The following is a 13,723-nucleotide window of genomic DNA, read 5'->3' as shown; positions in this document are numbered from 1 at the left end:
TGGTCGTGTAGTATACAGTGCATTTGGAATGTATTCAAACCCCTTAAAGAAAAGGCTGTATCTCACAGACACTGACAGAGGAACTCTGCCTAGAAGGCCAGCATCCCGTAGTCGCCTCTTCACTGTTGAGTTTGAGACTGGTGTTTTGCGGGTACTATTTCATGAAACTACCAGTTGAGAACTTGAAGCGTCTATCTCAAACTAGACACTAATGTACTTGTCCTCTTGCTCAGTTGTGCACCGAGGCCTCCCACTGTTTATATTCTGGTTAGGCCAGTTTGCACTGCTCTGTGAAGGGAGAGGTACACAGCGTTGCACCAGATCTTTAGTTTCTTGGCAATTTGTTGCATGGATTAGACTTCATTTCTCAGAACGAGAATAGACTGATGAGTTTCAGAAGAAAGTGCTTTGTTTCTGGCCATTTTGAGCCTGTATTCGAACCCACAAATGCTGATGCTCCAGATACTCAACTGGTCTAAAAAAAGGCCAGTTTTATTGTTGCTTTAATCACAGTTTTCAGATGTGCTAACATAAATGTAAAATGGTTTTCTAATGATTAATTAGCCTTTTAAAATGATAAACTTGGATTAGCTAACACAACGTGCCACTGGAACACAGGAGTGATGGTTGCTGATAATGGGCCTCTGTTCGCTTATGTAGACATTCCATTAAAATAATTCAGTTTCCAGCTACAGTAGTCATTTACAACATTATCAATGTCTCCACTGCGTTTCTGATCAATTTGATGTTATTTTAATAGACAAAAAACAAAGGACATTTCTAAGTGACCCCAAACGTTTGAACGGTAGTGTATGTAGTGAACAAAAATATAAATGGAACAATTTCTACAGTTTTACTGAGTTACAGTTCATATAAGGAAATCATTCAATTGGTATAAATTCATTAGGCCCTAATCTATGGATTTCACATGGCTGGGAATACAGATATGAATCTGTTGGTCACAGAAATAGCAGGAGCATGGCTTTGAAAACCTGTTTTTACCACGACAAATCTCCTTCAGGCTGTTGATTGTGACCTGTGGAATGTTTTCACACACTTCAATGGCTGTTCGAAGTTGCTGGATATTTGCGGGTACTCATGAAACATGGGACCAACAATTTACTTGTTGTGTTTATATTTTGGTTCAATGTGTGTATATGTAATATATATATACAGTTCCTTCAGAAAGTATTCAGACCTCTTGACTTTTTCCACATTTTATGTTACAGCCTTATTCTAAAATTGATTAAATCGTTTTTTTACCTCCTCAATCTACACACAAAACCCCACAATGACAGCGCAAAAACAGCTTTTTAGAAATGTTTGCTAACTGAAATATTACATTTTATTGAAGTATTACAGCATTGATTATTCTTTGGTATGACGCTTGGCACACCTGTATTTGGGGAGTTTCTCCCATTCTTCTCTGCAGATCTTCTTAAGCTCTGTCAGGTTGAATGGGGAGCGTTGCTGCACAGCTATTTTCAGGTCTCTGCAGAGAATTTAGATCAGGTTCAAGTCCAGGTCCTGGCTGGGCCACTCAAGGACATCCAAAGACTTGTCCCGAAACCACTCCTTCATTGTCTTGGCTGTGTGCTTCGGGTCGTTGTCTTGTTGGATGGTGAACCTTCGCCCCAGTCTGACGTCCTGAGCGCTCTGGAGCAGGTTTTCATTAAGGATCTCTCTGTACGTTGCTCCGTTCATCTTTAACCTCGGTCCTAACTAGTCTCCCGGTCTCTGCCACTGAAAAACATCCCCACAGCATGATGCTGCCACCATCTTGCTTCACCATAGGTATTTATGTCAGGTTTCCTCCAGACGTGACACTTGGCATTCAGGCCAAAGAGTTCAATCTTGGTTTCATCAGACCAAAGAATATTTTCTCATGGTCTGAGAGTCTTTAGGTGCCTTTTCGCAAATGCCAAGCGGGCTGTCATGTGCCTTTTTACTGAGGAATGGTTTCCGTCTCGCGAATCTACCATAAAGGCCAGATTGGTGGAGTGCTGCAGAGATGGTTGTCCTTCTGGAAGATCTCCTCAGAGGAACTCTAGAGCTCTGTCAGATTGACCATCAGGTTCTTTGTCACCTCCCTGACCAAGGCCCTTCTCCCCCAATTGCTCAGTTTAGCCATTTTATGAATGATTGAGGCGACCTTCAATGCCCCAGAAATGTTTTGGTACCCTTCCCCAGATCTGTGCCTCGACACAACCCTGTCTCAGAGCTCTACGGACAATTCCTTCGATCTCATGGCTTGGTTTTTGCTCTGACATGCACTGTCAACTGTGGGACCTTATATAGACAGGTGTGTGCCTTTCCAAATCATGTCAAAACAATTGAATTTACCACAGGTGGACTTCAATCAATTTGTAGAAACACCTCAAGGATGATCAATGGAAACAGGATGCACCTGATCTCAATTTCGACTCTCATAGCAAAAGGGCTGAATATTAGTTTTTTTATTTGTACTCCATAATGACGAAGCGAAAACAGGTTTTTAGAAACTTTTAGAAATGTATTAATGTGTGTAGATTGCTCAGGATTTTTATGTATGTGTATATGTATATATATATATATATATATATATATATATATATATATAATCCATTTTATAATAAGGCTGTAATGTAACAAAATGTGGATAAAGTCTAGGGATCTGAATACTTTTCAAAGGCTGTGTGTGTCTGTCTTTCTCTGTGTCTGTCTAATTTATCAGACACTTTTCATCTCTTTTTGGATTCCTAGGGACATAGCCTATTTTGTTGTTTAGTTTTTACAAGAGACTTAATAGGGGTCACATACATTCACACCCTTGAAATACTTTTCCACCATGTTATTCTATTCCGCCACCATTGGCAGTGTTTAATGACTAGGTTTTGTGACACATGATGCTGAATTGCATTGTTAGAGAAAAGTCAGTATCATTGCTGGTACTTCCCTGTGTTAACATGAAATAATTTACAGGTTTTTAAACACTGCATGGGAAGCATTCTCACCTTTTTGTTGTTTGTGTATATAAGAGTATTTGAAATCAAGCGTTTCCACTTTTTTTTAAATATATATTTTATTTATTTTTGGTACTCCACCTATGACCTTGTTAATAAAGGTTAATAAAGTCAGCAGAAACCTTAGGTTGTTGCGTCACGAAGATTACTGATATTTAAAGCATTAAACACAGAGAATCTCACTGCCGATAGACTGCCGATAGGTTCTTAATCACAGTGGGAGGCTGTTCCTTCTCTTGCTAAAATGAAATCGGTAGCTACTGCGTGCCAAGCCGGTAGCGACGAACCTACCATTTCTACTTGTAGAATCGCAGGGGCATTTCTCCGTACATCCACGGATGAGCCACAATAAATGAGCTAGTTTTCATGAAACAGCTGCCTGTATTTTCTTCCGAGTTAGTGAAGTGTCCTTAGCTGGCTACAGTATGTTGTGCTAGCTAACTATATGGTAACATTAGCTAGCTAAACATTTAGCTATGGGCTGGCACTGGCAGTATGGGATTATGTAAAGTGAATAAAAATAAAACATCCTCGTCATCTTGCTCGGTAGTTATCTAGCTGTGGCCATCTGGCTAGTATTACCAAGGACTTCTACAAAATAGCAACATTAGCACAGATAGCTAGCTAGCTAATCTTGGAATAAACAACACACACGGACATGTATTGCCAAGCAACGCTACTGGCACCTTCTGGTTTGGAGTATTTTAACAGGGCTGTGTGGCTGACGACTTCAAGGTCTTTGCTGTGTGATCACAAAATAGATGGACTGCCGACACTGTTCAGGGGTGCCTAAGTACTGTCGGTAGGCAAGCATTTGACAATCCTACCGGTATGTCAAAGCTTTTAAGTGTGTGTGTGTATGTGTGTGTGTGTGTGTGTGTGTGTTTACAGAAAATGACTTTTCCAGCTTTTCATGCTGGAATGGAGGCATTTTGACGTGACATTTCGGCAGAGTAATACATTTGTTGACAAGTTTATATCCATTCAATCTACAAAGATCTTGTGATGTGATCCCATCAACTCTCCTGACTGAGAACTTTCAAAATGTGCGCAATCTACCGTGAATAATCTTCTGATCATATGCCGCACACCCCCTTTTTACTGGGGCGACGGAGGGGGCAGAGGGTTTGCTCTGGCAGGGAAGTTCCACACGTCTTGAGAACGGTATGTGGGCTCTCAGATGGAAGGGCTGCTATTGTTGTGCTAATTTCAAAAGACTTATAGAGAACAGAAAGGCTGTGTGGGGTTGACTGGCTTGGGCTCAGGCTTTTCTGCATTCCTGCATGTCTTGAAGGGAGGCGAACTAACAGCCAAGGACGAGATAGTAGCCTAAGCGAGCACCAGGATCTTGTGAAATTGCCTGATATATTTTCTGCAGAATGGATTGTAAAACTATGGATTGTAAAACAATTTCTGGATTGTAAAGCAATGGAATTCATATGGGGTAGGTTCAAGTTGTTTGAATGTTTTACTTAGAATACTAAAAGAGCAATCGTGTAAGAACTCTCGCAGCACTACTCAGGAGGACCCTGTCCAACTTTTCCATGCGCAACTAGTTACTTTTGCCCACTCAACAACACCTACATTCATTTGTTTTGGATGTTCAATCAATTTGTCTAGTGTTCGGTCAGAAACGCTTAGGCTACGCCCCTGTTGGTATCTATACTTTGTAAGATGCAATGTAACATCATGTGGCTACAATGTAGAAACAATGTTGTAACTTTGTAGCGTGTTGACAAATACGTGATATTCTCGTCATGTCATCTATCAAATTATTTCATTGATCTATTATCCTACACCTAGGTTATCTGGCAACCTTAAAGGTCCAAATGCAGCTATGTTTATATCAATATTAAATCATTTCTGCATAACAATTAAAGGAAAACTCCACCCAAAAACGATATTTTGGTGTTTGTTTCATTTGCCCATTTGCCCAATTTTCTAGATATGTCACTTTTCAAAATGCCTAAATCTCATCCGTATGATGCATTTTGCATCATATTATGCTGCGTTTTGCAGCTTTTGTTGTTGACAATTTCATTATTTCACTTAATTATTTTATTATTTATTTCTAATCATTATGAATTATATTTGTCAAATAGCAGCCTGTAGAATCTGTCAACTCTGTTACAACTCTTTTTACTTACATTCTCACCATGGGGGAAAACAATTCTCTGTCATGACATTTCTGTAAATTACTCTGCTCACAACCAATGTTTATTGTATTTTGTTACCACAGTTGGGCATTTCCACAAGGACGTATTTTCACATTCATAAATAAAATAAAATGTCAATACAGAGAAGTGTCAGTAGGGGCCACAAAGCATTTGTGTGAAAATAGACAGGGCATGGAAACCATTCTTATTATTTTTATTTGATTTAACCTTTCATTTAACTAGGCAAGTCAGTTCTTATTTACAATGACAGTTCAGAACGACCAGATTTTCACCTTATCAGCACGGTGTTTTGATCCAGCAACCTTTCAGCCCAACACTCTAACCACTAGGCTACCTGCCGCCCCTAAATTTAACAGTGATTACGGATAAAGCCAAGAGCATTGCTGTGTTACTTGGACATCAGACTGGTTCCATGGGTTGATGGGGATTCCTTGAATAGTTGTTGTGTTACAGACTGTTTACATTTGGACAATGGATACATCCCATTGGATGCACCCATTCAACATGTTTTTGGGTCGTAATAATATTTTCAGAAACTTCCAAATTGTAATTTCTGTGTCTGAATACATTCCCTCTAGATATAGTGTTTTGAAGAAAAAATGGTGATTCTGTGACACAAAGGCAGTGGCTCACAATAGTGGCACATAAGTGGTTTATCTCCTATCTTTACCTTAATGGAAGATTTCAGTGTTTTTGTATAAAGCACTTCATGCTGTATTAGTACATCTAGGTTTTGGCCAGGTGTGTTTGTTCTGGTTTATGATTGGACAGGGAATGAACAGATGGTGTGTTTTAATGTTCCACACATTCTTCACACTATTGCCATGTGACATTTTACCATTGATAGACGCTCATTTCTACACCACCATGTCACTTGTGTAACAATGCGTGTTTTATGTAGCAAGTGTTGGTATTGTTTAGCTTTTTCCCCGTTGTGACAAGTTTTGATGACCAGCGCATAGTCTTAGTTTGCACTGTATGGATTATGTAAGAAATGCATTTCTATGGATGCTGCCCCCTGTAATCCTTTCTTAAGTAACCCTATAGACACTATACTTGGGTACTATAGTACATAGCTAGGTACGTTGTCATCAACTCCACCTGATTTTAAATCTCTGATATATATTTAAATGTTTTATTTTTATCACCCAAAACATTCTACAGTAGACCGTGCTGTTATTATTTCAGGTTTTTCAATATCATCCAAACAAAATCATGAATGAACACAGTCTACCCATAAGTTGTTGCAATGGCATTTTATCAAATGATGTGTCAATTCCTTCCTCGCTGACTGACTGTCGGTCTTGCCACGACAGCCTTTATCTAGCACAGTATGTCAAGGTCACTACTCAGGGCTGTCTACAGAAGCTGACTGCAGACTGTCTGGTGGGGAACTGTGCTGCCTGCAGACATGGTCCCATTCCAAATGGCACCCTATTCCCTATATAGTGTACTACGTTTGACCAGGGCCCATCCAGATGAATGCATTATATAGGTAATAGGGTGCCATTTGAAACACCTTGCCCCCTGCTGCATCCGTTCCTGAAAATCCAGTTAAACAATTGATTCGGTGCAGGCCTTCTTGAAATCAATATCTTGTTAAAAGATAAGTGCAGGGTTAAAATGCATTGCCTGCCACGTGGGGAAATTAGGCCCACGCTGTAATTAGAAGTGATGCTTATTTGGAGATTTCTATCAGAACACCGTTTATACCAGGTAGCCGCGAGGCCAATCATCTGGACTGGTGTTCAAAAAGCTTCTCAGAGTAGGAGTGTGGAGTTGGGATCCCCCCCCCCCCCTGTCCTTTCATTAGACTATAACCTAAAAGGCAAAAGTGATTCTAGATTGTCCTTGTTTGCATGTAGAATACCTGGTATGGTAGGCTAGTTGTATGCTGTTTTTACTTCAGCGTGCTCCATCATCTCCAAACGTGATGAGGTAAGAAATCACAATGTAGTGTACGCCTCCATGCTATCGAACATATGGTTTCAATAGATCAAAATATATTTGATGCAACTAAAGGATAAAGATTCAAATGTCTTGAAAACATCATTCTTGTTTGCTACTCCTTTGGTCACTCACCACTTCATTGTGCTTGCGATATCTGAAGTATGGATGGTGATCATCAATAATTCATCTTTCTCAAGCACTTTGGGCTATTATTGAACTTAGCCCAGCCCCAAGTTTTTACTTACCTCGCAACGCCCACACCATTAATGCTACTGCATGATAAGGACTATGGAAATTATATTCCCTGTGGAAAATTCTGCAGATTAAGTAACTTTCAGTGTTGGGTAACTTGGGTCACATGCTGCACAATGCACATAGTCAACAATTTAGGATTTCACTAGCTGAATTATGCAGCTGAATATGTACTAAAGCTCTGAGGTAGAGGACGAGGCACTGCTGCACTGTTCAAACACTGTCACCGGGGATTGCTGATCCACAAATCTGTGTTGTGCTCGTTGTTGTTTTTCAGAGTTGAGTCTCCCAACCACTGCAGATTTCTTACCACCGAGTTATTGGACTAATACGAGATTGTTCAACTAACAGCTTTTTAGCAAGGGTCTGGAGTTGTATCTGTGTGGAATGCTGCATAGTAACTTTATAGATGGACATGAACTCAGTCTTCTTTTTGCTGTGCATAAGGAGAAGTCTGGCACTTGCATTTAAATAGTGGACATTTCACATTTTCTGATTCTATTTTCAGACAGTGGTGATTCACTGTAGCTTGTGGCAAACATTAAACTAGAGAACACATGGAGCCACTTGCAAATGTTAACTGTAAATTGAAAGGGTGGCCTCTTGTAAGTATCTTTTGTATCTGGATAGATGAAAAGTTTCAAACAGCACACATTTTTTTTCCTAAAAGCTGCAATTTTAATTTTGGTTTTTATTTTAGGAATAAAACCTGTTTCTCTACGTCAGCCAGGAAAGACCTTGTCCAAGGGACAGTTATTTATTTTGATCTGTGCTGTATTATGGTGATATTGTTTACATGCAAACATCCTAGTATGCTTCTTCGTCTTGGAACGAGCGGCAAAATACTTTTAAACTAGAGGAGAGCATATCGCTTTTTCAATCTCAAGCTCTCATAGAGGATCATCTTGTTGACCATTGTGATTGTTTTTAGTGTATTGTATTGTGCTATTGTGTTGTGTACACACTGACTACTTCCTCTGACCTCTTGCCAGGTCCCCCTCGAAAAATCTGCTTCTAACCTCAAGGGCCATCTCCTGCTTAAATTATACTTGAGGGTTAATGGATTTTTGGTTTGGGAACTAAATGAACACCCTAACACCCTACAGTATAATTCTCCTAAATAGCATCTTGCAAGCTTCCGATACCCATCCCCCCCCTATGGGTTTCCAATCGCTCGCTCTCGCGCTCTGTCTCTCGCTCTCTCTCTCTCTGTCCCTCTCTAGGTCTCTCTCTTCCTCTCTCTCGCTCTCTTTTCTCTTCCTCTCTTTCATACATGATGAGAAAGCCCCCAGAGTTGTGTCCTACATCAGTCGAGTAAGGCAGCAAGTTATTTTGTAATTAGCCTTAAAGCGTGGCTCTAAATTTGTCCTGTGCGTCCTGTGGTTCCAGCAGTGTGTGAGGTGGGCTGCATTTCAGCTGCAGTAGCTTCACCGGCAGATGCTACGGTACAGAAAGAGCAAAAAAGAGAAGGAGAGGAGAGAGAAAGACTGAAGAGGGAAGTACTTGCAGTTCTGTTTTATTCTGCTAAGAGGAACGATGGAGTGCAGTTACAGAAATTGATTGAATAAATGCGGTAAAATCTCTTCCGCTGCTGGCATGCCAAAAAGGAGGGAGAGAATAATGAAGTGAAGGTTAAGAATTGCTGCCGAGAGGAGAGAGTGAGAGGGAGAGGGAGAAAGATAGATAGCGGAGTGGGACGAGAGACTGGGGGAGACCAGGGGAAGCATGGAGTGTTAGTTCAGGGAGAAATAGGTGGGATTCCAGACTGCAGGAACAAAACTAATTATTTCAAAAGACAGAGTGATTATCAATGGGATGGCTTCGCAGCACTGCAGAAGATGGACAGTTAAAGGGAAACGACTTTGCCTCATTGGCTGATGGTGATGGTCGGTGTTTAGCCAATCGGGTGCTGACCCTGTCCATCTCCTCCTCAGATGATGGGGAACAGCTGTGACCGAGGTACTGATTCACTCTCCTGTCTTTTTTCTTCTCTAATTAGGGTCTATTGTTTAAAATTAAGTTGATTATTCATGCTTAATTCTCATGTGCGCAGTGCAGAGCACCATCGTTAAAAAGCCATTATGTTAGATTGTGAAGTTTTCTCTGTGCGGACTGCTGCTTGCACATCTTCTTTTCATTAGGCTCTGTACTGTATACATGTGATGCGTTTGGTAGCATGTCTTTCACAAACACTGAACATAATATTTGCCTAACTTCTTTGATCATATTTACTTTGTGCTGTTCGTCAGTGTCCATAGTTGATATTATACAGGATGTGCATGACGTTTGTTGGGTGTCTCTCTCTCCCTTCAAGCCACCCCCAGCCAGAGAGCTCAGTCCTTCTGAATTATGATGCACGCAGCGTTTTAGACGGACCGGGCTGCAGACAGGGGTGCCAAGAGGACAGTGTCTGAGAGAGAACTTGATATAGCACTTTGAAAAGTAGCCTTTTTAATAATGCTGACTGCTGCATACTGTCTCACTTGTGCCAAAGTTTAATATGAAGGATAGATTACGGTGAGGCCTAGCTTTAGGGACAACCTGATCGAAACGTGGGATCTGACACGTGTTGCTGTAGTCTGGAGGTTATCTCCCGTTATCTGGTCTGCTAAAACTTGTTATTTTACTTCAGATGGTTGTGGCTTGTTCTTTCACAGAGCATTCCTGTTGCACGGGGTCGATCTGCTCAAAAATGGAGCTAAACTTAGCTTCCAATCAATCGTTCTCTGGATATCAGCCAGGGATCGCAATGTGACGGATGGTTTGAGACTTCTGTATTTGGAAGATTTGGCTTGCTTTCTTGCTCTGTGCAACATTGGTAAGGCACTGACAGGCGTTTGTCTTGTATGCAGCTGCAGTAAAAGCTGCACTGGCTGTGGAAGTCACGGGATGTGTCCCAAATGACACCCTATTCCCTCAAAAGTAGTGCACTACATATGATGCCATTTTGAACGTAACCAGAGACTCGGGTATGAGAAATTAGAGGGTCTTTGTCAGTTGAGGGACTGCTCCAGCGTCCTGCCTCTAACCTCACCTGCCTGGGCACTGCTCCAGGAGGCTTGGCTGAGCTGACACTCCGGTGCCAAGGCTTACTGGGGCCTAGCAGCTGGAGTCCCATGTTGATGGCCCTGCCCTGCCTCTGTAAACTGAGACCACCAGAGGGAAAAATAAATGTGGGTTGAGTCCATCCTCATCCTTGACACAGATGGCCATAACCTCACCGTACAGAGAGACTGCATAGTTTGTCAGGATGGACCAGAAATAACTGTCTTCTACAGAGAAGCAGATTAATTTTGTCCTGTTGTTTATTCCATCCTGCCTGTTCAACGGGGATTACAGTGAAGCACAATCAGTGACCTTATAGCTGAAACCTCATTGTTAATGATTTACAAACCCCTCTGAATAGCATTCTGAGATGGATTTTTGTTGTTCTATTAATCATTTACATGAGTTTGTGGCATTCATTCAATGCCATAGCTTGTCTCTTGGGGGACCCCGACACAGACTCTTGGTGGCCTGAGGTAATTGCTTGATACAGTCCACCTCTGTCTCTGTCTGTGTGCTCTAGATGTCCTTGTGTACACCCATCACTCTGGCTCCCTCTCCCAAATGTTGCAGCATCTGTGTTCATAGAACTCAACCTCCACCAGTCCAGGTTTCAAGGCAGCTAGCTGTCTTTACTAATGTCTCTCGTGCTGGGGACTGGTCTAGGTTTAGTGCTACTGCCCCCGGACAACACATGCCCCTGTAGGTAGCGGTTCCATCACTCCCCTTCCCTCCTGTATCTCATCAATCTCCCCATCTCATATTTCGACCTGTACTTGTTAATATTACTTTTTTTATTTTTTTATGTACAATGTCTCTCTCCCTCCCTCTCCCCCACTCTCTCTCTCTGTTGTCCACAGAAGTGTCTGCTGAGAGGTCCCCCAGAAGGCGGAGTATCTCAGGCCTGGGGAGTTCAGAGAAGAACATATCCCTGGACGTACCCAACACATCCCCTTTCAAAGTACCGGTGAGTTCTGTTTTTATGATTCTAAAATGTGTTTATTATCCAAAGTACACCGATGTCCAACAGAAACTTGTCTTGCTTTATTCCAACCTCTCCAAAAAACACACACACACACTAGACATTTTAAGTGTCTTTGTACAGTAATTGTTATGTTTGAAGCAATTAGCACACCATTCATGATTTGCTGTTGAAGTGGTTTCAATCCATACTTTATATTCCTTTGATATCTCCTCTTGTTTGAAGCACATGGACAGACAGCAGAGCCAAGCCTGTAGTTGGTTAGGCTTGTAGTTGGCTTCAACCTTGTTGTACCACCATGTCTCATACTATACATCTACATTCTGATTCATGTCATTCTGGTCTCCTCCTCAAAGTGAAGCTGTTCTTTTAAGGAGGAGGGTTCATCCATAGGATTACCAAAAGAACTACAGTGGGGCAAAAAAGTATTTAGTCAGCCACCAATTGTGCAAGTTCTCCCACTTAAAAAGATGAGAGAGGAATGTAATTTTCATCATAAGTACACTTAAACTATGACAGACAAAATGAGAAAATCACATTGTAGGATTTTTTATGAATTTATTTGCAAATTATGGTGGAAAATAAGTATTTGGTCAATAACAAAAGTTTATCTCAATACTTTGTTATATACCCTTTGTTGGCAATGACAGAGGTCAAACGTTTTCTGTAAGTCTTCAAGGTTTTCACACACTGTTGCTGGTATTTTGGCCCATTCCTCCATGCAGATCTCCTCTAGAGCAGTGATGTTTTGGGGCTGTTGCTGGGCAACACGGACTTTCAACTCCCTCCAAAGATTTTCTATGGGGTTGAGATCTGGAGACTGGCTAGGCCACTCCAGGACCTTGAAATGCTTCTTACGAAGCCACTCCTTCATTGCCGGGCGGTGTGTTTGGGATCATTGTCATGCTGAAAGACCCAGCCACATTTCATCTTCAATGCCCTTGCTGATGGAAGGAGGTTTTCACTCAAAATCTCACGATACATGGCCCCATTCATTCTTTCCTTTACACGGATCAGTCGTCCTGGTCCCTTTGCAGAAAAACAGCCCCAAAGCATGATGTTTCCACCCCCATGCTTCACAGTAGGTATGGTGTTCTTTGCATGCAACTCAGCATTCTTTGTCCTCCAAACACGACGAGTTGAGTTCTTACCAAAAAGTTATATTTTGGTTTCATCTGACCATATGACATTCTCCCAATCTTCTTCTGGATCATCTAAATGCTCTCTAGCAAACTTCAGACGGGCCTGGACATGTACTGGCTTAAGCAGGGGGATACATCTGGCACTGCAGGATTTGAGTCCCTGGCGGCGTAGTGTGTTACTGATGGTAGGCTTTGTTACCTTGGTCCCAGCTCTCTGCAGGTCATTCACCAGGTCCCCCCGTGTGGTTCTGGGATTTTTGCTCACCGTTCTTGTGATCATTTTGACCCCACGGGGTGAGAAACTTTTCTTATTGACCAAATACTTATTTTCCACCATAATTTGCAAATAAATTCATAAAAAATCCTACAATGTGATTTTCTGGATTTTTTTCTCTCTCATTTTGTCTGTCATAGTTGAAGTGTACCTATGATGAAAATTACAGGCCTCTCTCATCTTTTTAAGTGGGAGAACTTGCACAATTGGTGGCTGACTAAATACTTTTTTGCCTCACTGTATAGACAAGTCATTTTTATGATCTCTATGGGTGTATCTAGACTAGTCTTGCCACAGATTCTCTGAGAATACGTCAGCGTTCTTCTAATTTTCAGAGGTAGACTAGAAGTCTATAACCATCTCAATAATATTTGTGTTAAGTAAATATGTAAGAGTGTTACGATGCGGTACGTTACGATGCGGTACGTTACGATGCGGTACGTTACGATGCGGTACGTTACGATGCGGTACGTTACGATGCGGTACGGTACGATGCGGTACGTTACGATGCGGTATGTAGATCTTTAGAAAACTTCTGCTTGCTAATCCGAGACGACGTGGGAGTGTGCCTCTGAGGACTGTGGAAACGCAGACGCACACTTCTGATGATATTTATAACCAGAAGAATTAGGCCATGGCATGCATCATTGAAACTCATACCTTTTGGCATGTTTATAAGACTTCTTGTTACGGGTTTAGAACATTTTGTTATAGATAGATGAAGGAAAACTTTGTCATGTTGATAGTTTCAGATTCATCAAAGGGTCTCGTGGGTAGCATCATCAGATAGGGGACTCATGTTTGTCTCCTCTTTGTTTGTCAGTTTCTAGACTAGCTGTTTTACCTGCACACTGATATGGGAATGTCAGAGAGGTTCAGGTTGTGTCTCAGAGTGGAGA

At 41.5% G+C, this 13,723-nt stretch overlaps 1 protein-coding gene across 6 annotated transcripts in view; it reads left to right on the top strand.

Moving 5' to 3' along the window:
* Positions 1 to 13,723, top strand: part of LOC139376065 (ras GTPase-activating protein nGAP-like) — a 94,914-nt gene that overhangs the window by 54,682 nt on the left and 26,509 nt on the right. For 5 of the 6 annotated variants that reach the window (XM_071118215.1, XM_071118216.1, XM_071118213.1 and 2 more), the window contains exon 4: positions 11,287 to 11,393. In XM_071118215.1, the coding sequence (XP_070974316.1) occupies positions 11,287 to 11,393 (107 nt within the window). Of the gene's footprint in view, positions 1 to 9,235; positions 9,341 to 11,286; positions 11,394 to 13,723 lie in introns of those variants that run through there. The other variant, XM_071118217.1, reaches the window with a different exon arrangement.

Source organism: Oncorhynchus clarkii, chromosome 20 (genome assembly GCF_045791955.1).
Source record: "Oncorhynchus clarkii lewisi isolate Uvic-CL-2024 chromosome 20, UVic_Ocla_1.0, whole genome shotgun sequence".
NCBI classification, from domain to species: Eukaryota; Metazoa; Chordata; class Actinopteri; order Salmoniformes; family Salmonidae; genus Oncorhynchus; species Oncorhynchus clarkii.
Note: the sequence above shows the minus strand (reverse complement) of the source record. Positions and strands in the feature narration are given on the sequence as shown.